Below are 25820 nucleotides of genomic sequence, written 5' to 3' on the forward strand. Positions count from 1 at the left end.
CGACACGACTTGCAGCTGAAGGAACATGCTTCGGTGCTTGTTAAGAAAAGCCATAGTCATACGCGTGAGCTCGCTGCTGTTGCTCGCTGCCTCCTACCATTGTTGAACATTGTCCCCTCGAGTCCTCGCGCTCCCCTACTCCCCGCCCGCTGTTGCTGCCCGTCCCAGCGTGCAGTCGCCCCTCAGCGCCGCAGCTCGCCTCAGCCCGCCTCCTGTGCCCATGTCCTCCCGTCCCTTGGCGCCCCTCCGCGGCGCCTCATCTCTTTCATGTCACGCTTCACCGCTTGCGTGTAGGTTGTTATTTCAGCTTCCTTGTAAGCGCATCGACGCCAACGCCATCCTCTGTACAACAGCAGACACAGAATGGTGGCTTCTTCTCTACCTCAGAGGGACTCTACAGAAGCCGCCTCGCCCGACACCGCGGAGTTGACCCTTCGACTTGCTCTTTCGCCAGAAAAGCAAGCGAGCTTGATGGCCGAAGTGGAACGCTTGCAAGATCATTGGTACTCAACCCAGTCGGAGCGACGTTCGGGATTTACTTCAGGTCCGACTCCTCCCGAATGTGGGCAAGACCACAGATGCCCAAATCCTCGGGAGATGGTATTACCAGATAGAGTTCGAGTCTCCAGAGATGACGGCCAAGGTGATATCGATGAGCCCGCTCGGCATCCGAGCAACTCGAGCTTACTTCAGACGATGGCATCATGGTTTTGACTCCACTACACGTGTGCTTGAGGAGGAGGCTGACTTGCCTATTTCAGTCTGCTTCCCAGGTCTGAGGAGAGAGTATCTCCCCTAACTTCCTAGGATTGGTTCCATGTTTGGGACGGTTCTCGAATCACCGCGCACTGCAGCTTCGGTTGTGGCCAAGGCCGTAGGTTTGCCTACTGTGCGGTTCTTGTTCGAGAGAGAGACTCCCTCTCGAAGGTGATATTGTTGCCTCGGGTGAGTGGAGGTTGGATTAGGTAGAGTGTGGAGTATTCGGGTCTCCCGAACCAACGTTTCATTTGCAGACAAATGGGCCACTTAGCGAAGGCCTGTCCTCGCAACAAATCTCGACCCACAACGCCTGCGGAGCCTCCCAAGGTTGCACAGGCCCAGCAAACAAATACCCAGGACACACAAACCGGTTCCTCGACAAAGGCCAACGAGCAGCCAGCTGATGGTTTGGCACCAGGTGCCTGGCCGCCGCCAACGGGGACGGCCTCACCACACTGCACCCCCTAGCGGCCGGCCGACCTGCAACTCAGCAACATTTGGTTCCGACTGGGAACCGTTTTGACCCCCTTCAGCAGAACCCCCCTGTGGTGGCTCCCTCCACCTAAGCTTCGTCGCCTCCACCGCCTCCCCCTCCACCCTCAGACGCCTCCGCTCCGCCTCCCCCTCCCACCCCCACCCCCTCCCCCTCCTCTCGCTCCTCCTCTATCCCCGGTGGGGCCCTCAGCCTCATCTCTCGACCCATCCCGCTCTCCTCCTCAGGCGCAGGAGACTGGACACACTTTTGCAGCGCGACGTTCTCTTGGTGGTGCTTTCGCTACGGGTCGCTTGGCTCGAGAGGGACAGCCCCATCTGAGACCACCACTTCCGATTCAGACCTCTCCCTTTGCAGCAATCCCTCAAGGGTTAACCAGCTTCGACATTCGCAGGCATTGGGACTTGTTCGATCACAGCTTCACGCACTTCTTAGGTGATTCTTCTCCTAACCTGGAAGAGGCTTGCTTTCGAGTCCACGTCCTCTTTCTTGAAGCCCGAGGCACTGAGGCTCTGAATACATCGGTAGGTTTCTCCTTTCTGCTCTGCGGCAAGGATCCTAGGGAGTGGACCCTGCACACAGTTCTTGACTGGCTTCAGATCCAAGCCACAGAATTCTCACACCACACACGGGACTTGGGGGTGACAAATCTAGTACACACTTTGGCCTCTCGCCAAGTTCATTGTGACGTGCGGGTTGCATGCACAATGTAGTACATTTGTCTGCTGACACCCAGAGCCCCCTTGCTATGTATTTGTACATGAGGATTTTTGGACAGAGGATGTAGCCCTACAGGCTGCACGCTCGGCTTGGGCCTAGGTAGGACAGTCACTTCAAACACACTTTTCTAGAGGTCGCTCGAATGCGGATTACTCCCCATCCAAATGGGCCTCACAGATAGCGAGGTTGATTGCTGTGGCAACATCTGTCTTTTCTCACTGACCCCATGAGGATCGTCTCGTGGAATGCACAGGGATTAGGATGGCCCCAGTTTCAGCATCAAAGGGGTCGGTTGCGTCAGGAGCTTCAACGATGCCTTGTGGGAGGTGAGATTGATATTCTTATGCTACACGAGCATCACCTGTGTGAGAGCCGCATTAGACGTTGTGGTCAGATTTAGCGTGGTTGTTATGAGACATTTTAATCAGCTGCATTTGGACCCGAAGGTATGCAGGGAGGGGTATGTATGACTTGCGGATTCTTGGCAGCAGGCCATTGTGGGCACGGGCATTATTGTAGCAGGCAGAGCTCAGTGGATTACTATGCAAGTTCAGGGATGCCTCATGGGTTTCTTGAACATATATGCCCCCAATGTGGCAAGTGCACGAGTAGAGTTTTGGTCTCATGTTATTGAGTCTTTACCACATGCAGAGCAGTGGTGTGTTGGGGGGGACTTCAACGTGTTGGAGGACCTCTCAGACAGGACTGAAGGTGGCCATGTTACAATGCATAGGGCTAAGTTGGCAACTTGGGAGCGGCTATGTATGACTGAGGGTTTCTGATGTTTGGCAGCACTCAGGTTTTGTGAGACCCCCAGACAGCCTGTCTTTCTCTCGTTCTGACCGCAGGCTAGGAGAAGTGAATCTATCTCGGATAGATCGCTTCTATGCCAGTGACCACATTTGTGACATGGGGGGATCTATTTGCATCCTGGCACGGACTACTTTTTCTAACCACGCGCTAGTGATTCTCATTGTGACAGATAGACAGAGGAGGGGGCATGATGCTACACATCCCCGAGAGGATCTTGCTGGATCGAGAGCTTAGAGAGCGAGTGAAGGCACTTAGGACAGAGAGTCTAGACACGCAAGACACCCCTGCTGGTAGAGTGGCCTCTGGACTGGCATAGCTTAGTCGCTTCTTCCTTCAGGAGTCTGCAACTCGCTTGGCTGCAGCAAGAGAGGAGGAGAAGCGTCTTCGACGGAATTGTTTCCTTACAGAGGATGCAGGAGCAGCATCCAGATAGTCCTTGGTTAGAGGAGCAGATGCAGCAGGCTAGGCAGGAGTTGACTAGCATTGAGGAGCGGAGTCATGAGTTTGCCTTCCATCGACAGGCATCTTAGTGGACCCCAGGTGGGTGACAGAGTTGTTGGGGAGTTTTTTGAGACAGTGGGGCCACGCCATGCGCACACCAGTGTTAAGTCAACTAAGGAGACCTGACGGATCAGTTGCTTCAACGCCTGAGGATATGCGTGCAGTTGCTACGACTTCTACCGCGATTTGTTGCCAGCTGCGCCTTAGTCAGATCGCCAGGATGCATGAAGAGACCAGGTTTGGGCACAGATGCCTTGCCTTGTTAATGAGGAGATGAGATAGAGACTTGACCTTCCCCTTCAGCTAGAGGAGCTCCATGAGACCCACAAAGCACTCCCCCGAGGCAATTGTCCAAGGGAGGACAGCTTAACTCCTAGTTTTTCTTGGAGTGCTGGGACTTGCTTGGTTCAGATTTTTGCAGCGCATTCCAGTACGTTTTGCACACTGGCGAGATGCCTGACAGCATGAGTGAGGGCTTGATCTACCTGATTCCCAAGGAGGGCGGCTCCTTGGATGAGATTCGACAGTGACGACCCATTACCATCCTCAACTCATCCTACAAAATTCTAGCAAAGGCTCTGAACTTGAGGATCCAACCACTATTAGAGAGCATTATACATGGGACCCAGACAGGTTTTTTCAAGGAGCGTAGTGCAGAGTAAGGGGGAACGGCCAGAATGGGCCCTTGCCGTTCCAGGAACGCATTCCCACCCAACCCAGGCACCCAAAACGGGTACGGGAACGGAACGGTGTTCCGCCCAGAAGCATAACCAGAACGAGCACTCGGAACGGAGCAGGAACGGTCAAAACAGGCACTCGGAACGCAGGCACTCAGAGCTCCCTCCCTCTCTCGAGTCTCATGACCCAAGCTTCCGCATTAAGTGAACATGTGTCCTTGGGCGCGAAGAAGAAGAAGGATGAAGCTTCATGGTGGGACGAAGTGCATTACCGAGTGTTGGGTAAGGCCGGTGGTGCACGTGCATGGAAGTGCAAACTATGTGGCTTTGAACGGCAATCCAGCACAACCAAAGTCCGTGCTCACCTCCTTGAGCTAGAGGGACAACAAGTAGCAATATGCAAGGCGGTCAACGAGCAATTGTTGAAGGCATTTGAAGCCAAGGATGTCACCATCAAAGCCAACAAAGAAGAGAAAGATGCGGCAAGGCAAAAGCGTCCCGCAATCGACCCCAACGACTTGGTTTTTCCCTCTTCTACACCTTTTTCATTGGTTTGGTGGTGATAGTAATGCGGCAACGATGGAGACGGCGGTGACATCATTTCGATCGGCATTTTCAATGCCTAATACTACTCCGGTCTCCACTCCCAAATCTCACCAACGCACCCTACATACCACTTGGGATCCCATGCAAGTACAGTTGCAGGGATCATTTGTACAGGGAAGGTAGAGGATCCTGAGTTTTGGGAGTCTCTAAAGACTATTGACAAAATGGTGAAACCAATGATCCACTTGCTTAGAGTGATGGATGGTATGCAACCTTGCATTGGCAAGGTCTACGAAGCAATGGATCGCATGGTCGAGGCGCTTGAAGATCTTGAGAAGGACCCAGATAGGCTCAAAGAAATCAAAGACCTTTGCAGTAGCAGGTGGAATGCCTATAGTTCACCTCTTCATGGTACAGCTTTTGTGTTGGACCCAGAGTTCCAGGGTGCAGGACAGGAGTATGATTCAGAAGGCAGGAATATGATTCGGAAGTGAACACACATTGGAACACCATCTTGAAGAAGCTTCACCCTGATCGTGACATGCAGCGCAAAATCAAGGATCAGCTTGCATTTAAAATGATATGCGAGGATCATTTGGGATAGCTGATGCCCAAATTGATCGCACCAAGATTTCCTCTGTCTTGTGGTGGCAAGAAAATGGTTCAGATGGTCCCGATCTTCAGCAACTTGCCGTCCGCATTCTCGGCCAAGCGGTTAGCTCCTCTTGCTTGGAGCAATTGTGGAGTGTATATAGCCACATTGCATCTAGAAAGAGGAACCGACTTGGAGTGGAGAAAGCAAATGACCTTGTTTTTGTCAGTGCAAACTTAAGAATGCTTTGCAAGTCAGCATCCAAAGTGACAGATCCCTTTCTACAGTGGGAGATGGAGGTAGAGATAGAGGTGCTTGGAAGGCAGGAGGATCTATGCATGAGGATGAGCCTATGCAGGAGGATTGGGATGATATTCACGACGTCTAGGACTCCACTACAAATTGGGAGGGGGGATGCTCTTCTGCCCCTACCTAGATGTGAACTTCAGGCATGAGTCATGACTCATTGCTCATTGGTTTTTGATATTTGTTTCCTTTGTGGCCGCCGGCTTTGCCCCCTTTTTATATTGCACTACCATATGAGTGAGTGAGTCTTGACATGTCACCTATTGACTCTTACAGTTGTTATTTAGCACTCTTAGCCTCTACGTGTCTTTTTGTAGCGCCTTGGCTGGCCTTGTAAGCCATCTTTATAATCTATCATCTTTTTGCTCCAAGATTTTGTGTGGAGTCGGGACTCTATTCAACTTTGAGTTGATCTGCTTGCTATGAAGAATCAAGATGCTTTTGATGATCCCAATTCATGTGTTGTGTGTAGTGCACAATCGCGTGTAAGCCTTAAGACTAAAGAATCATTGCAAAGCATGCCTAAATAGGATTCTACTTGGACTAATGGGTGTATATGACTCTCTACTAACATATAGGTTAAATCCAACCTAATTTAAGCATATTTTAAGCTTACAATTCCGGCCCCCGTTCCCGTTCCGCTTAAAAAAAAAAAGGGGGGGGGGGGGGGGGGGGGGGGGGGGGGGCATTCCGGAAACGTTCCAGAGGCACCCGTTCCCGTTCGGGGTAACTTTGGCAACATCTTCACTTTCTGGGAGGCGTCTCCCCTTGCGTGTCTCCGAGGAGAGGATATGGTGATACTCCTTGTCGATTTGAGAAGGCCTACAACAGAGTTGATTGGGACTTCTTGGAGGGCACTCTACATAGGATGGGCTTCATATATGCTCAAAAAAAAAAAATTAAAAAAAGACGATTCGGTGCTCTTTACGGTTTGAGAAAGCACGCCTAAGGAAACAATGAACGATGTATCCTCCAAACTGAACTTGCCAGATACTTGGAAGATTCACAATGCTTTTCATGTGAGTCTTATTCTGTACGGATTTTTGCACTTTACGCTAATGACGTTGCAACTATACGGATTTCCATGAAACGCGTTGGCAGTTTTGGGCGTCAGCTTTTGGGACCATATGCTTTTAGAACTTGAAGCTTTTCATGTAAACTACTTTTAGAGGCCAAGGGCCTTTATATATGACCCAACGGCTCTCACTCTGGCAATCTACCCATGTGAGATGCAGAGGAGAACCATGGGAGTTGTACTGAGTTCAAGCAATATAAAGAAATACCAAAAGGGACGCCAAGGTTTAGCGCCAGTGCCCTCTTGGGGTGGAACTCCGCCACTCCCCGTCTCATGTCTCGTGCGTCTCTTTCAGTTCAGTGTTATTTGAAGTGCTTGAAGTTGTTCAATCTATTCTTTTCCGTTGGCACGTGGTGGCCGTCCCGTTTTAGATATCTCTTCCGAGAAGTTGCTTTTCGAGAATTCTGAGTTTTGAGACTTCAAAGGTAAAGTTTTTCATGTTATGATCTTTGAGTGTCTGTTTGCAGGAGCACTCCCTCTTCACGAGAGAGTAGGAGAAGAGGAAGGCATGAGCCTCTACAAGAGAAAAGCGCTCTGAGGCACTACAGGCAGATCAGCCCAAGGGTTTCGTACCCTGAGTTTGGGAGTAGATACATGGAACTAGGAGTGGTAGACTCTCGAATTGGGATCAAGAAGATGAGATTCCCAAGGAAGGAATTACGTCCAAGAAAGCAGAGTTGATGCTAACATCTCTGCGAGAAGAGGACTATGGCAATAGAATCTAAAAAAGGAGGAGGGATGCCATGCCCCTAGTTGGGAAGGTGAGTTCTAGAGGCAAGAACCTTGGTTCTCGTGGATTCTGAGTAAGGAATGGAGGTTCCTTGGGATAGAGCTCTTGCCCTGAGAATAGGAAGCCCAAACTTCCAAGTACCATCGAGTCTCATCTACAACGTACGTGGTAATATGTTCAGTTCACGTGCTTGTATAGAGTTCTCCCCAGTAACAAAGATACTTTTACAAGGGGGGTGGGGACCCCATCTTCTGGTCTCAATACTCTGTCTATCTTCTTTCTCTCTATATCAATTGGCTTCATCATTAAGTGATAATTCTATTTATCCGAGTATATATGATATTGCTATGCGCTCCCGTTTGGAACAATGGTGGACTAAGCCTTACCATTTGACCTTGGCAAGACGAATCCCTTGCCTACAGAGAAGCATTGTCATAAACTTAGGATCTCCAATCTCTTCTTGGACAAGTTCATTGCCTCGATGTACAGACTAGAGTGTTACTTTGGTACTTTGGACCTTTCGGGGTTACCCACAAGATGCAGGAGACCAAGTATCCAAAGCCGCCCGCAGAGTGGCTCTTCTAGGCTCTCGATCGGTGGAGTTGTTACCTCATAGTTGTGTAACACTCACCTTCGACAACCTCGTAGCAAACTTGCCCCCAACCTCAGCAGAGGTGCTCTTCAAACATATCCAGACTGAGAGCCACACCAAGCTGCAATTTGGTGGCATTATTGGTGTGGATCATGCTTTGCTTCACACCAAATGATTAGAGCCACAACTCATGAGATATAGGCAAGACGGCTCAAACAGATTGGTTTGGCCACCCCTCTTTTCAGAGGCTCTTCATAGTGCATACTACTTCGTCTAGCTTTACCTCTTCATAAATGATCCTAGCTCAGACTTTTAGTCTTGCTTTCCCTATCTTGAAGGGGCCCCCCTACTAACACGATACCATCTAATGGTTGTCCGTGCAGTCTATCCATGTTTGCTGCAGCATGTGGTAGCATCTACAACACATACCGATGAGTCTCAAGTTCCTTAATTGGAGAATCTTTTAGATGCAGACTGCTTAGTCTGGCCTTCGTGGAATTTTTGTATATTCAACCACCTAACCACGTTGAATTACGACTTCTTCCTCTTTCTCCAAACGTGTGACTAAAGACAGCATACATCTTTATTAGCATATTTTCGGCCACAACTTCTGTGGGCCTTGTGTGTGTGTGTGTGTGTGTGTGTGTGTGTGTGTGTGTGTGTGTGTGTGTGTGTGTGTGTGTGTGTGAGAGAGAGAGAGAGAGAGAGAGAGAGAGAGAGAGAGAGAGAGTACGCAAGATGGTGGTGTAGGGAAGAGGGGGCGATTAGTCCCCCATGACTGCCCTGCAATACAACCGTATGTCAGACTGATAAGTGAGCACCCCCCGTGGCCCCATCTATAGGTGCCCAATGGGAGGTAGGGCAATGCAAGGAAAAAACCCCCACGACGAAACAAGAAAAAAAAGGAATGTAGAGGGCGCCCGAACAAGGTGGGAGGCCGGCCCAAAAGTGGACGGCTGGACAATGCAGCCTATATGCATATGGAAAGGGTGGCCAACCCGAAGGCACACTAGCCGTACATGTATGCCCTAGACTTGTGAAGCAGCAGAGTGGTGTAAGTCTAACACCCCCTCTCAGCACCTGATGCTAAACAAACCTCATGAAGCCAAAGATGTGAGGCAAATGATGAAGATGTATGTTGCCATGCCCACTGAAGGAGACTCTATGAGTGTAGCAGCAATCTGGGGTGTCCCAATCTCCGAGAGATCTCCATGGGAAATTGCCGTCATGAGCAGTATAACAAACTATTGTACTCCGCCGATAAAGGGTGAAGATACTGCGTGAAGGTCCCGAACTGAGTGTAAAAACAACTCCTTGTCGTGAAAGAAGTGCCAATAGACCTGCAAGTGTCCTGCCCAATAGGATTTGTGGTGTCTGTAGTCAAACCGTCTTAAGAAAATGGGAAAGCCTAGGAACCGTCATGAGAATGCATGAACCTGCAACCCAAGGTGGCCAGATGGCTAAGCTATGTAAAACTCCAGGAAGGCCAGATGTAGCAATCTGCACAGTAAACGTCCTCCAAAACAAGGAAAGCCAGACTAAACAGTTTGAACTGTAGAAGCTACCGTAAGCTACAGCAATCACCGAGAGACCACAAGAACCACCATTGGATGGTGTCCTATCAGGTAGGGTAATCCAAGATGAGGAAAAAGATACTCAACAATCTGCATTGTGAAGGGCCTCTGAGAAGAGGTGTGGTCAGATTAAGCTGTTTGCACCGTGATCATCCTATAGAAGTAGGGAAGCCAGACTAAGCAGTCTACGCTGAGAAGTGAAGTGGCCAGACCAAGATGTCTGCGTCGTCTTGCCTGTATCTCTTGCCTCCAATCCTCCGGTGTCAACCAAAGCAAAATCCACGCCAACAACGCCACCAAACCGCAACTCGGTGTGGCTCTCAATGTGAATGAGCTGGGAGTGTCCTCCTACCCAGGTCGGGGGATAAGTTTGTGGTAACGTTACAGCGGGTGAGTGTAAGCAACTCAGAAGGTAGCAATCCAACTGATCAGGAGTGTAGACGAGCAACTGCACTACCATCCAAGCCAAGCTCCGGGTAACTCCGAATGTAGTAGCGGTATGATGCCTGGTCTCCCGCATCTCGCGGGTAAACTCTCCTAGAGAGTCAAAATCACTCAAGTCCCACTCCAATTTGTAGATCCAACCTATGAACCTGTCCAAGAAGAGATCCAAGATCCTCTCCCTAAGTCCATGTAGATGCTCCAGTGTAAGCAAGTGATTTGACTTGTCGAGGTCAAGTGGTAAGTGTCTGTCCACCCAAGATGGTGGTGTCTTCGCTGGGAATGTCGGAATCCCATATGCCATGAGCATGGCCATATCTCGTGTGAACTCCTACGATGAGTGCATAGGTGTGTCCATAGCCTCTGGAGTGCGCAACCGCCAAATGATGGCTGGACTGAATGGATCTCTCAAGGATCGTACGCCCGTGTATGATCAACCCGAAGTCGAAGATACCGTGTACTGTGAGGGTGGGGAATCAATGTAGCAACCCAAAGTGGGCTGAAAACAGAGAAAACACAGCAAGTGTTTATGGCTAAAACTGTAGTAGAATCAGAGGAATCTCGCCGGCAAGGTACCGGATGCCGATCTGTGTAGGAGGCAAGATCCAGTGGGCCAATGCTAACCCTGTCCCCCTTTGCTGAAGACGCTGTTGAATCCCAAAAACGCAAATCTGGCTGAAAAACGCAGGTGGAGCAGAGGGTTTTTTTTGGCAAGGAAAGTGCCCAAAAAGGTAGCGCTGGCAGCCAAAACTGGTGATCACCTTATGTGGAGACAAAAGCGCAAGTGCAGGTGGGGTCCTCTGCGACATAAAACTCCGTAGTCCATCACGTGCCTGGCTTTTGCAAAACGCTGACAGATCTGCAGAAAATGCTCGCTGATTTGATCTTCTTCTTGGGAGGAGAACCTCTGTAGGTGAAGCGCCAAAACATGAAGAGCCTGAAGCTCTGATACCATGAGAGAGAGAGAGAGAGAGAGAGAATGTGCAAGATGTTGGTGTAGGGAAGAGCAAGCGATCAACCTATATGCATATGCATAGGGTGGCACCCGGAGGCACACTAGCCGTACATGTATGCCCTAGACTTGTGAAGCCGCAGAGTGATGTAAGCCTAACAGGCCTATTGGCACTCGTTTTCTAAACATTGGGTCTATCTCAAGATTAGCATTCACACTCAATTTAGAACCTATCTCTTGGTGCAGGACCTTCACTACACTGCTTGTAACAGCATCTTACTACAAATCTCTCTTGACGGTTGGGTTTCCCCAGACTACTGCGACACAGGTGGAATATTGTCCTTCAGAGGACATCTTTTGGCCTCACATTTTCAGCTTTTGGTGATTTTACAGCATCAGAGGCTGAGAGGGGATGTTAAGAGTCTTCAGCACCCCTGCTGCTTCACAATGGTCTAGGCATACATTCATGGCTAGTGTCTTCCAGGATGGCCACTCTTTGCATAGCATCTAGGTTGCATCTTTGTTGGATCCGCCACTTTTGAGCCACCTGATTTTAGTCCGGTGCCTTGTCTGGCCCTTTTATTTTGGCTCTATGGTTGTGATTAGCTCTGCATCATTTGTTGTTTTTCCCTGTAATTTTGTATTGCTCGAGCCAACAAATCTGGTAAATTGTGATGCTCCCTGTCTGAATTAAGAATCTGGAAGCCTACCCTCTACTGTCTCACCAGTACTTGAAAATGGAAGTAAATAATTAAAAGACGTGTTAAGTTCTCTTATAAATAAGCTAAGCAGATACATTCCCCAAAATAGCTCTTCATGAAGCTCCTGGAAGAAAATTGTGACATTTTGACAATGTGAATGGCACAAACAGGTAATATGCCATCTTTATTCCTCAGCAAGAACGAAATACAAGTCTAAAGTTACTTGTTTTCAACGCTAATTTAGACATGTCAAACAGAATCAGGATTCGTCTGTTTAAATAAATCTTGATGGGCATGTAACAGCTACTCATATTCAAACAGTCAAAATGCACAGTATCAAAATAAATCTTTGATTCGCAACAGTACTGCAACACACCCAAAAACCTTGCACAAGAAACTGTTGAAGAAAACAGTACACATACCATATAATTCCTTCAAAAATGTTGGCAACAGTAAAAGCCGATTGGGTGAAGACCACAAAGAGGATCATGTGTGTCCATGCATACTGTCCAAATTGATATTGATAATTTCCTTTTCGCAGAGTCAGAATAAACCAGACAAAACCTACACAGAACACTAGCAGTAAGAACAAGCAGCAGGACATAGGAGCATCACAAGACAAGTAGTGCTTTGCCAAAACAATTATGAATTTGTTAAAACAATACGGCATGAAGGTATGGAAAAAGTATGATTAAGATCCCCAAGATATTCCATACGTCAAGTATCATACGGGGCCCAAAAGGACATGCTACTTAGGACAGTAATATATGATAGGCATAACCTTAAAACCTTGCAAATGCCATTGGCTATTGATATTTGTTAAAGCTAGACAGTTTTTCCATTCATATGGCAAATGATGCACAGTAAACATGTTTGATCGTATCATACGCCAAATATCATTGGATTATGAGTGTATGGCAAATTTACCACACGAGTATAAACAAAAATACCACTCTGATAGACAGCCAAGTAAAGCCAGTAAGCTGTGCAAAAGACTTTGAGCTTTAATAAGCCAAACAATAATGGCATCGATCTAATCTGGCGAAGAAACCACAGAGATGCGCAGAGTAGGCCTGAGCAAGAGCTGGGAGGACCATTTTGCAGCGAGCCTACCTGGGGCCTGGGAGAAGCTGCGAAATGGCCTTGAGCAGCATCAGCCCACATGCACTGAAGAGTGCTTGAGACGAGCCACTTGTTTGGAACCATATGGTCTGCACCCAGTGAGGCCACATGGTTGGTAGCAGAACTCATTTTTCTTGGGGTCCCATGGCAGAAGGGCCAGCTTGCTCTCTTGGGGATTGGCTACAGTTTATAGGAATTTCTGAGGAGATTCAGAAAATCCAGCTTCAAGGCATGATGGGGGCACAAAGCATGTGTCAGGATATTGCAAAGGCTGTACCAGCAGAGTGGCTCACCCCTCTAGAGCCGACAGCTCCCCGTTGGATGGGGGCCTTCTGTCACAAACTGTTGACGTGTCAAGTCACTAAAGAACAGAGCCAACCTTCAGATCACGACCGAGGGGCCTAAACCCTAAGACGAACAAGCAACAGCAGAAGAAGAAATCCTACCAACTTATGGGACCTTGTCCGATGGGACCCGAGTGACATAAAGGCATATAAATAAAGCAGGGCCCACACACACACACACACAGAAGGATTTGCCTGGAGCTGATGGCGTGGCAGTAACTGCACAAATCTCCACAATCTGCGTTGTCTAATGACGTGGCAATTGTACGGAAAACCCGTGGCAATTGTACGGATTTCCGTGATTTACACTAGCAGCTTTTGAGCACCTACTTTTGGACCAGTTGCTTTTGCGTTTGAAGGTTCTCACTATAACTACTTTTAATGGCCAAGGGCCTTTGAATATGAGGCTAGGGTTCATTCTCTGACACACTTCTGGGAGAAGGTGCAGAGCGTGGAGTACCAGCTTGTACTATGTTGATGCAATATAAAGAAATACCGAAAGGAGCGCCAAGGTTTGGGGCCAATACTCTCTAGGGTGGAATTCAATCTGTTCTTTTCTATTGGCACGTGGTGCCCGTCTTGTGACAGTGGTATCAGAGCATTAGGCGTGGGCTTTTCAGAAAGCATATCGGTCCTACAAAAGAGCAGACAGAGCAAACGAGAAGTATCTTTGGAATCTTATTTGGAGTATCTTCGGGTCCGGACCTCGGACTCATTAGTCACTCCCACCCTTACTTCATAGCGCATCGGGCGCGCTCCCATCATCACCGCTCATGTCTCACAGGGCATAAGCCGTAAAGATCACTTGCAAGAGAAGGATCCAAGATTTGTTTCAAGTCACTATTTTTCTCAAAAGCAGTGCCATGCAGATGTTGATGTCTATAGCTACCAAGCCGCACACTTCAAGGACTTGGCAAGCTTTCAAGAAAATTTTTGTCCGAAGTTGTATGGTTTCTAACATCTTCCTTCGGAGTGCAACTTCTCGCAGAGTGGGGTATCCTGAAATGCTTGCCATGGAAGCCCTAGCAGATTATAACTTGAAATTTCTCGACATCTTTCAGTAGGTGTCTCTTTTCGAGCTAATAACCTTGGAGGTCTGGTGTGATTGCTATATCTTTGGACTACTATCGCCGCCACAGCAGCATTGTCTGTACAAGAGCTTATGGACCATGGTGTGGTCGAGTACGACCTTATGGAAGGAACCTAACCCTAATTTTTGGTGCACGTTTCTAGATGGAAAGTCACTCGACTTTTCGAGCTCAACTCATGTCGAGATTTCTTTTTAATTTGAGTTTTGTTTGAATACTTGTTTGGTGATCCTGTTTGGAATTTATTTGAAATGGATGGTATCTGTTTTAGACTTGTCTTGGTACCAATTTGAATTGTTTGACTCTGATTTTAATACTGGTTTCAATGATTGGTGATTTTACTCCCAAGTGGAGTAGTGAGAAATGTTGTTTTGGTATTGTTTGAACCTCAGAACGGCGTAGACGGGATGTCTGGGGAGCATTTTGTTGTATGCTAGAAAACATTCGAACGACGCAGACGGGATGTTTGGGGGAGCGTTTGGTTGTATGCTTGAAAAATATTGTTGTTATTACTCCCGGCCTGGACCTAGATGGTTATGCAGGAGGAGTATTAAGAAGTCTGAGCAGTGGTTACTCTCAACACCTCCAAACGACGCAGGCTGCGGTAAAAAGGCCTCTATATCTCCCACCCGAGCCTTTTAGGTTATGCGGGAGGAGTGATGAGGGAGTCTTTGAATATCTCCCGGCTCGGACCTTGTTAGGTTATGCGGGAGGAGTGTTCATCGGCAACTTTATGTTTCTATGTCTGTAACATGCATATGTGAGCATTTGTGTTGCATTGTGATGTGCCAACCATTGAATTTTCCTAATTGGATGAGATTGCCTGGGTATGTAATTTTAGTGCATCAAGACACCCCTGGAAGATCAGTGTGGCCTGGGTGTGATGGCTAATCTTACTACGCCAGAATATCAAGAGTTCCGATCTAAACGAAAGGAGAAGCCAACTGTCACAAGGACGTGGCAACTGCTAACCTTAGTAGTTGGTTTCATTCCAATGATTTTTGTTTAATTTTTGAGACTCTCTTTTTGAAGTTGCAAATGGTCGAACATTGTATGGCCAATGTGAACGGCAGTTTCACCCGCAGACGAAAAGTTGGTCGGCACTGAAACTCGTAAAGTAAAAGGATGTCTAGGCTCAGTTCAAGATCATGTAGGTCCCTCCGTCGCACTTAGCAAGTTAATGGATACTAGGAAGTGAACTCAATAAAGGCATAAAGTCCAGGTGGGATCACCAACAGAAAGTATCCTACAGTTGGGCCACATTGCACTTTTGGATGCGGTCCCGATGAGGATAGATTGTCAGATGACCAGTGGGAGCCCAACGGAAGCATCTCCTAAAAATTAGGGAACTCCTATTTTGGGCCGTGGAATGTGTTCGCGTCATTACCTTCGGTATGACCAGGGGAACATTTTATTACTCTGCTGCAAAGTCAAGAGACTGATGCACCAATTGAGAGATTTTTAAGCAGGAAGCCCAATGCAGGGAAATTGCATGTATGAGTGCCCAGTGGCACTTTTTGGCCACTTTACCCTCTAATACCACTGTAACAGACTTGGACACTCCAAGTCAAGAATCAACCGCGACAGCACCAAATAACCACTTCAAAACAAGTCACAGATCACAATAGATATACACTGGCCCGGCGGAGTTCCGTGCCTAGAGATATTGTCCCCAAAGACTGGCGCCCCTTTCGGTATTTATTTTTATATTAATCCGATCAAAGTACAACAGAGTGGCTAGGGTTTCACTCTCAGACTCTGCGTCCAGATGCTCTGAGAAGTGAGACCCTCACCACTTATTTAAAGGTTACAAGGGATGCCCAAAAGCAGAGCCCCAAAAGCTTGAAAGCAAAAGCAAATTCTCTCTCTCTCTCAATGAGAGCCAATAAAAAACAAGTTCTCTTTTCCTCTCTCTTTCTCCCAAATCATAGCAAAAAGCAGAGATTTGCGTCGCTCAAAATTTCCCAAACAAAAAAAAAAAAAAAAGAGAGAAGAGAATTCGTAACTGACTTTTTGGAGCAGTTTTGGAGACTGTTAACGCTGATTTTTAAGACTTTGCCTAGGTCCAAGGAGCTCATTTTCAGCATTCGAAGGCATCAGATGCGTGTTTACGGGAATGTTTTGTTGCATTTTCAACGATACGCAGGTTTTGGCAGCCATGGAAATCTTCCCCTTTTTGCATCTATTTGTTCACAGATGCATTACAGTTCAAGGGCAGCAGAGGGGGCGCTCGATTTATGCTGGGGGGATGCTTCATTGAGAACCTGTCACAGGTTAAGAGCTATGGAGTGCTTGCTTTCCTCTCTATGTACAGTGTGGTGCTACGAGTGATGCCCTGCACGCTATACGCTGCTCTCTCTCCCCCCCTACGTGCAGCTATGTGATGCCCCACAAGAGGGCTCTTCATTTGACTGTTGTACAACTGTGTGGTTTCATGCTTTTGTGCTGAGACAAGAGCCTCCTTGAGTAGGAACAGGGGTAGCTAACTGCTACTCCAAAGCAGGCACCGGTGAGGGTCATAACCTCACCGTACAAGTGCATTTTCAGCGCTGTGTATGCGCTGTAAATTGACTGTTTTTCAGCCATACGAACGCCAGAACCATTGGGAATAGCGCCCCACTGGCAGAGGACAGTTAGGGGACTGTTTGGGGCTGAAAACAGGGCAAAAACCAGTAAATACAGCGTGCTGAATTTACTGTTTTTGGGCGAGAATCAGAGGTTTTATGCGAGTGGAAGAGAGTTCCAGCAGGGGAATTGGTTTCGCGCAAGTTTTGGGGCTGTTATGCTGCCGAAATTTGGCCAAAACAAGTGGTATCTAGCTTGATACAGATAAAGGATTCCCAGGACTCTTCTTTGTAATTTACCCTCCTAAAGAATAAAGAAATACCGAAAGGGGCGCCAATTTTGGGGCCTACAGGTTGTCAGTGTCTGCTCGGAGCATTCTAGCTTCCGAGCCGTGTGTGTGCTTAAGTGTTAATTCCCGTCGCAGGTTCTTTTTGCAAAGTGCTCTGTGTGTGTCTAAAGTAAAGAATTTCGGGTGAAAGCCAAAGCCTACCGCCCCACTACGGGCCGGTTTCAAGGTTCCATTGCCGGGATATCAATCACTTTTTCCTCAAAAGAGTGAGCCTCGGTTGTTTTGGGTAAAGACACAGAGTGCATGAACGCGGGATTACACTATGGCCGACAAAGGGAAGCGCACTATGGAAGAGGGTTCCTCTTCACAGGACAGACAGGAAATTCCGCATGTTCGCCCTGCCAAAAGGTGGTCAAATTAGGGCTGATTTTCTGCTGCGTTTTTAGGGTTTGCAAGTATGAACCAAGGTGAGATAGGGAGAGGTCTCACGGTGGTAGATTGGCCACTAGATCTCCTGCAGGAGTGATGTGGGTCTGCCAGGTGACACGCTCCTTGCCGATTCTCTGAGGCGATTGCTTGGATTCTATGACGCATTGGTAAATCATCTTGAAATTTGAGCTTGCTTGGTCGTGGGTGGTACGTCAGTGTTGTGGAATTATGCTCGTTTGCAAAGGCAAGAGCCTCTTGCACAAGCAAAAAGTTAAGGGACGGGTTGCAAGATGCTATGTGGTGAAGTTCAAGAACTATCCACCTATGGATGCAAGGTGGATGAAAGAGCATGAACTGTCAAAGTCACCAAATGTATTGCAGCTTTACCTTGAGGCCTTTGGGTTACAGCCTACGTATACCCCAACTCAATGTCTGCAAAGGAGGGGTAATGATAGAGCTAGCACATCAAATGTACTCATGGATTCAGTGCAACAGCAGTGTACACTTTGACAAAAGTATGAAGGTCTCATTAAGTCAATTGTACAAATGTTTTGATACTCTTTCTTGCGGATACATGCGATGATAAAAGGGTGCTTACCACACAAGATCATCTATGGCATGTATTTATGGTATGCAATCGAGGACGGTTTGCGATTTCAAGAGGAGGTTATGTCATGAGGACGTGGCAAATGCTAACCTTAGTTGTTGGTTTCTTTCCAATGATTTTTGTTTAATTTTTGAGACCCTCTTTTTGAAGTTGCAAATGGTCGGACATTGTATGGCCAATGTGAACGGTAGTTTCACCCGCAGACGGAAAGTTGGTCAGCACTGGAACTCGTAACGTAAAAGGATGTCTAGGCTCAGTTCAAGATCATGTAGGTCCCCCTGTCGCACTTGGCAAGTTGGTGGATACTAGGAAGTGAACTCAATAAAGGCATAAAGTCAAGGTGGGATCACCAACAGAAAGTATCCGACAGTTGGGCCACATTGCACTTTTGGATGCGGTCCCAATGAGGATAGATGGTCAAATGACCATAGGGAGCCCAACGGAATCATTTCCTAAAAATTAGGGAACTGTTATTTTGGGCCGTGAAATGTGTTCGCGTCATTACCTTCGGTATCATCAAGGGAACATTTTATTACTCTGCTACAAAGTCAATTGATGCACAAGTTGAGAGATTTTTAAGAAGGAAGCCCAATGCGGGGAAATTGCATGCATAAGTGCCAAGTGGCACTTTTTGGTCAATTTACCAAGTTTGGGAGAACAGAAATCGTAACTGACTTTTTGGAGAAGTTTTGGATGCTGATAACTCTGATTTTCAGCCATTTCTCTCCATTCTTGAGCTCCCCATGACATTACCTTGGACCAAGGAGCTCATTTTCAACATTGGAAGGCATCAGATGCGTGTTTACAGGGCTGTTTTGCTGCGTTTTCAGCGATACGTAGGTTTTGGCAGCCATGGAAATCTTCCCCTTTTTGCATCTATTTGTTCACACATGCATTACAGGTCAAGGGCAGCAGAGGGGACGCTCGATTTATACTAGGGGGATGCTTCATTGAGAATCTGTCACAGGTTAACAGCTATGGAGTGTTTGCTTTCCTCTCTATGTACACTGTGGTGCTAGGAGTGATGCCGTTCACGCTATACCCTCCTCTCTCTCCCCCCTACGTGCAGTTATGTGATGCCCCACAAGAGGGCTCTTCATTTGACTGCTGTACAACTGTGTGGTTTCATGCTTTTGTGCTGAGGCAAGAGCCTCCTTGAGTAGGAACAGGGGTAGCTAACTGCTACTCCAAAGCAGGCACCGGTGAGGGTCATAACCTCACCGTACAAGTGCATTTTCAGCGCTGTGTATGTGCTGTAAATTGACTGTTTTTCAACCATACGGACGCCAGAACCATTGGGAATAGTGCCCCACTGGCAGAGGACAGTTAGGGGACTGTTTGGGGCTGAAAACAAGGCAAAAACCAGTAAATACAGCGTGCTGAATTTACTGTTTTTGGGCGAGAATCAGAGGGTTTATGCCAGTGGAAGAGAGTTCCAGCAGGGAAATTGGTTTCGCGCAAGTTTTGGGGCTGTTATGATGCCAAAATTTGGCCAAAACAAGTGGTATCTAGCTTGATACAGATAAAGGATTCCCGGGACTCTTCTTTGTAATTTATCCTCCTAAAGAATAAAGAAATACCGAAAGGGGCGCCAATTTTGGGGCCTACAGGTTGTCGGCGTCTGCTCGGAGCATTCTAGCTTCCGAGCCGTGTGTGTGCTTAAGTGTTAATTCCCATCGGAGGTTCTTTTTGCAAAGTGCTCTGTGCGTGTCTGAAGTAAAGAATTTCAGGTGAAAGCCAAAGCCTACCGCCCCACCACGGGCCGGGGACGTGGCAACTGCTAACCTTAGTTGTTGGTTTCTTTCCAATGATTTTTGTTTAATTTTTGAGACCCTCTTTTTGAAGTTGCAAAAGGTCGGACATTGTATGGCCAATCTGAACGGCAGTTTCACCCGCAGACGGAAAGTTGGTCGGCACTGGAACTCGTAAAGTAAAAGGATGTCTAGGCTCAGTTCAAGATCATGTAGGTCCCTCCGACGCACTTAGCAAGTTGGTGGATACTAGGAAGTGAACTCAATAAAGGCATAAAGTCAAGGTGGGATCACCAACAGAAAGTATCCTACAGTTGTGCCACATTGCACTTTTGGATGCGGTCCCGATGAGGATAGATGGTCACATGACCAGTGGGAGCCCAACGGAAGCATCTCCTAAAAATTAGGGAACTCCTATTTTGGGCCGTGGAATGTGTTCGCGTCATTACCTTCGGTATGACCAGGGGAACATTTTATTACTCTGCTGCAAAGTCAACTGATGCACCAATTGAGAGATTTTTAGGCAGGAAGCACAATGCGGGCAAATTACATGTATGAGTGCCAAGTGACACTTTTTGGCTAATTTACCAAGTTTGGGAGAAGAGAACTCGTAACTAACTTATTGGAGCAGATTTGGAGACTGTTAACGCTGATTTCAACCATTTCTCTCCATTTTTGAGCTTCCCATGACTTTGCCTAGGTCCAAGGAGCTCATTTTCAGCATTGGAAGGCATCATATGCGTGTTTACAGGGCTATTTTGCTGTGTTTTCAGCGATACGCAGGTTTTGGCAACCATGGAAATCTTCCCCTTTTTGCATCTATTTGTTCACACATGCATTACAGGTCAAGGGCAACAGAGGGGGCGCTCGATTTATGCTTGGGGGATGCTTCATTGAGAACCTGTCACAGGTTAAGAGCTACAGAGTGCTTGCTTTCCTCTCTATGTACAGTGTGGTGCTAGGAGTGATGCCATGCACGCTACACACTGCTCTCTCTCTCCCCTACATGTAGTTATGTTATGCCCCACAAGAGGGCTCTTCATTTGACTGATGTACAACTGTGTAGTTTCATGCTTTTTTGCTGAGGCAAGAGCCTCCTTGAGTAGGAACAGGGGTAGCTAACTGCTACTCCAAAGCAGGCACCGGTGAGGGTCATAACCTCACCGTACAAGTGCATTTTCAGCGCTGTGTATGCGCTGTAAATTGACTGTTTTTCAACCATACGGACGCCAGAACCATTGGGAATAGTGCCCCACTGGCAGAGGACAGTTAGGGGACTGTTTGGGGCTGAAAACAGGGCAAAAACCAGTAAATACAGCGTGCTGAATTTACTGTTTTTGGGCGAGAATCAGAGGGTTTATGCCAGTGGAAGAGAGTTCCAGCAGGGAAATTGGTTTCGCGCAAGTTTTGGGGCTGTTATGATGCCGAAATTTGGCCAAAACAAGTGGTATCTAGCTTGATACAGATAAAGGATTCCCGGAACTCTTCTTTGTAATTTATCCTCCTAAAGAATAAAGAAATACCGAAAGGGGCGCCAATTTTGGGGCCTACAGGTTGTCGGCGTCTGCTCAGAGCATTCTAGCTTCCGAGCCGTGTGTGTGCTTAAGTGTTAATTCCCGTCGCAGGTTCTTTTTGCAAAGTGCTCTATGTGTGTCTGAAGTAAAGAATTTCAGGTGAAAGCCAAAGCCTACCGCCCCACCACGGGCCAATTTCACTAACTCCTTAACAAAAAAAAAAGAGCGCAAATTGATTGTCCCTCGGAAATTTTTGAGGTAGCTTGAGTTGTTTTGCAGATATGTTGTAATCGCGGAAGATTACTTTCTTTCAAGAAGGGGGGATGTCACAAACTGTTGACGTGTCACGTCAGTGAAGAACAGAGCCAACCTTCAGATCACGACCTAGGGACCTAAACCCTAAGAAGAACAAGTAACAGCAGAAGAAGGAAGTCCCACCAACTTATGGGACCCCGTCCAATGGGGCCCATGTGACTTAAAGGCATATAAATAAAGCAGAACCCCCCCACACACACACAGAAGGATTTGCGTAGAGCTGATGACGTGGCAGGACTATACGAATTTGCGTTGGTCTGGTGATATGGCAATTGTACGGAAAACCGGGATTTTGCGCTGACATGATGACGTGGCAAACTGTACAGATTTCCATGTTTTGCGCTTTTCATTGTACCTGCTTTCAATGGCTAAGGATCTTTAAATATGAGGCTAGGGCTCATTCTCTAACACACCTTTCGGAGAAGGTGCAGAGCCTGGAGTACCGGCTTGTACTATGTTGACGCAATATAAAGAAATACTGAAAGGGGTGCCAAGGTTTGGGGCCAATACTCTCTGGGGTGGAATCCCGCCACTCCGTGTCGCGTGTCGTCTCTCTCTTTCAGTTCAGTTGTTATTCAAGTGCTAAAAGTTTGTGCAGTCTGTTCTTTTCTATTGGCACGTGGTGCCCGTCTTGTGACACCTTCACACGCCTAGAGGTCCTCATGCAATAAGGACCTGCTCAGACACGGGTTCTTGCAGGTTCTTTGAGATTCAGGGAGAGGGTCGTCTTCACAACTTCGTTGTTGAGGCACCAAAGGTGATTGAGTGCTTGCATCCAAAGGATTCGAGTGGTGGGCATCAATGGAAGGACTTGTGTAATAGACCGACCCGATAGACCTGGAACACTGGCGGCTCTGGCCTTGGGAGAGCCGCCCTTTGACACGGTTACAGTGGGACCCGGGGGAGTGGTTTTGGCGAGAGTCCTTTGCTTTTGCCGATCACCCGAGGACCCTATTTTTCCAGTACACTGCTCGGTTAGGCCGACACATAAGCACATAGAGAGGCCATCTGAAACGAACACGCGGAGTGGACCTCCTGGCTACACGGACCGGCTACAGACACACGTCAGACGAACCACCCAACCATAGCCACCATCCGATAGCTCCCCCGTGTTGAGGCCAGCGCCCGAGGACGTAGGCGTGCACCTCTAAGACCAAGCGTCCCATACCACCCGGCCTCACCTCCTCGAGGTGACCTCGCGCACTGCTACCCTCACAGGCTAACCACTGGCACTCTGTCGGTGGGGGTCGATAACTGCAAATGAGGCCTTGGCCTCTCTTTTATAATAATGGCCGGCCACATTGGCCGTTTTCACACTACGTCTGCCCGGACACTTGACGCCCATCCTGACGGCATTTGGGCTAGATCTAAGCGGGACATAACATATTTCCCTCCTTAAGAACCATTGATGTCCTCATCCATAAAGTGGGGATATGTCAAAAGACGGGCACCATGTGCCAATAGAAAAGAACAGACTGAACAGATTTTTAGCACTTCAATAACAACTGAAGGGAAAGGGAGACGACACGCGACACGGAGTGGCGGAATTCCACCTGAGAGAGTATTGGCCTCAAACCTTGGCGTCCCTTTCGGTATTTCTTTATATTGCATCAACACAGTACAAGCTGGTACTCCAGACTCTGCACCTTCGCTAGGAAGCATGCCAGAGAATGAGCCCTAACCTCATATTTAAAGGCCCTTGGCCTAAAAAGCAATTACAGTGAAAAGCCTTCAAAACTCAAAAGCTTTTGGTCCAAAAAGCAATGCCAAAAGCTGCCAGCTTTTCGTAAATCGCGCTGGTGTACGTACAGCAGGCCACGTGTCAACCTGCCATGTCAGCAAATCAGGATTAGGGTTAGGGTTAGGGTTAGGGTTTTTGATTTTAGGGTTAGGGTTTTGGATAGAATTAGGGTTTTTGATTTTAGGGTTAGGGTCTCAGCAGAATTAGGGTTTCAGATTGAATTAGGGTTATTGATTTTAGGGTTAGGATTTTAGCAAAATTAGGGTTTCGGGCAGAATTAGGATTTCTGATTTTAGGGTTAGGGTTTCAGCAAAATTAGGGTTTCGACATGTCAGCAGTTTGTTACATCTCCCCTTCTTGAAAGAGAGTAATCGTCCGCGATTACAGCATATCTGCAAAACAACTCAAGTTAGCTCAAAAATTTCAGAGGGTCATTCTGAGGGACATTCCGAGGAACAATCAGTTTGCTCTTTTTACTAAGGAGTTAGCTTCTCCTTTCTGCTCTTTTGATCAAGGAGTTAGCTTCTCCTTTCGGCTGTTTTGATCAAGGAGTTAGCTTCTCCTTTCGTCCAAATCGGAACTCTTGATATTCTGGCGTAGTAAAATTAGCCATCACACCCCAGACCGTACTGATCTTCCACGGGTGTCTTGATGCACTAAAATTACATACCCAAGCAATCTCATCCAATTAGGAATATTCAGTGGTTGGCATATCACAATGCAACACGAATGCTTACATATGCATGTTACAAGACATAGAAACATAAAGCCGCCGATGAACACTCCTCTCGTATAACCTAAGAAGGTCGAGGCCGGGAGATATTCAACGACTCCCTCATCACTCCTCCCGCATAACCTAAAAAGGTCTGGGCCAGGAGATATAGAGGCCTTTTACAACCAAACGCCCCCCAGACCACAGCCTGCGTCGTTTGGAGGTGCTGAGAGTAACCACCGCTCAGACTTTTTAATCCTCCTCCCGCATAACCATCCAGGTCTGGGCTAGGAGTCGCAACAACAATTATTTTACAAGCATACAACCAAACGCTCCCCAGACATCGGCCTGCGTCGTTCGGAGGTTTTCAAACATACAACGAAACGCTCCCCAGGCATCGGCCTGCGTAGTTCCGAGGTTCAAACAATACCAAAACAATATTTCTCACTTCTCCACCCGGGAGTAAAATCACCACTCATTGAAAACAGTATCAAACCAGAGTCAAACAATTCAAATCGGCACCAAAACAGGTTCAAAACAGATACCATCCATTTCAAACTAATTCCAAACAGGACCACCAAACAAGATCAAACAGAAATTTCAAGATCAAACAAGATCTACTGAGAGATGTCAAGAAATTTCAAGATATAATCTGTTAGGGTTTCCATGGCAAGCATTTCAGGATACCCCACTCTGCCACAAGTTGCACTTTGAAGGAAGATGTCAGAAACCATATAACTTCGGGCAAAAATTTTCTTGAAAGCTTGCCCAAGTCCTTGGAAGTGTGTTGCTTGGTAGTTGTAGACATCAACATCTGCATGGCACTGCCTCTGAGAAAAACAATGACTCGAAACAAATCTTGGATCCTTCTTTTGCAAGTGATCTTTATGGCTTATGCCCTATAAGACATGAGCGGTGAAGACGGGAGCGCGCCCGATGCGCGATGAAGTAGGGTGGGAGTGGCTAATAAGTCCGGGTTGGGGGGCGAAGATACCTCGAATTCTGTCCTCTGTCTGCTCTTTTATGGAACCGGTATGCTTTCAGAAAAGCACACGCCTGATGCTCTTATAATGAGTCCGGATTGGAGGGCGAAGATACCTCACATAATAATTCCAATAGCTATGTCTGCTCTTTTGTAGGACCGGTATGCTTTCAAAAAAGCACACGCCTGAAGGCCTGAAGCTCTGATACCACTGTCACAAGACTGGCACCACGTGCCAATAGAAAAGAACAGACTAAACAGATTTTTAGCACTTCAATAACAACTGAAGTGAAAGAGAGACGACACGCGACACGGAGTGGCGAAATTCCACCCCAGAGTATTGGCCCCAAACCTTGGCGCCCCTTTCGGTATTTCTTTATATTGCATCAACACAGTACAAGCCGGTACTCCAGACTCTGCACCTTCGCTAGGAAGCATGCCAGAGAATGAGCCCTAACCTCATATTTAAAGGCCCTTAAGAAAGCCTTCAAAACTTAAAAAGCTTTTGGTCCAAAAAGCAATGCCAAAAGCTGCCAGCTTTTCGTAAATTGCGATGGTGTCCGTACAACAAGCCACGTGTTAGCCCGCCACATCAACAAATCAAGGTTAGGGTTAGGGTTAGGATTTCTGATTAGGGTTTTTGATTTTAGGATTAGGATTTTGGGCAAAAATTAGGGTTTTTTATTTTAGGGTTAGGGTTTCAACAAAATTAGGGTTTCGGACAGAATTAGGGTTTTTTATTTTAGGGTTAGGGTTTTTGCAAAATTAGGGTTTCGGATAGAATTAGGGTTTCTGATTTTAGGGTTAGGGTTTCGGACAGAATTAGGGTTTTTGATTTTAGGGTTAGGGTTTCAGCAGAATTAGGGTTTTGACACGTCAGCAGTTTGTT

At 47.3% G+C, this 25820-nt stretch overlaps 1 protein-coding gene across 4 annotated transcripts in view; it reads right to left on the reverse strand.

The window, feature by feature from the left end:
- LOC147458958 (phosphatidate cytidylyltransferase 2-like) overlaps positions 1 to 25820 on the reverse strand; it is a 101520-nt gene that overhangs the window by 39663 nt on the left and 36037 nt on the right. For all 4 annotated transcript variants that reach the window (XM_086510371.1, XM_086510368.1, XM_086510370.1 and 1 more), the window contains exon 5: positions 11895 to 12036. In XM_086510371.1, coding sequence (XP_086366497.1) covers positions 11895 to 12036 — 142 coding nt within the window. The remainder of the gene's footprint in view (positions 1 to 11894; positions 12037 to 25820) is intronic.

The sequence above is a fragment of the Adiantum capillus-veneris genome, chromosome 4, assembly GCF_014529385.1.
Source record: "Adiantum capillus-veneris isolate H3 chromosome 4, ASM1452938v2, whole genome shotgun sequence".
Classification (NCBI taxonomy): Eukaryota; Viridiplantae; Streptophyta; class Polypodiopsida; order Polypodiales; family Pteridaceae; genus Adiantum; species Adiantum capillus-veneris.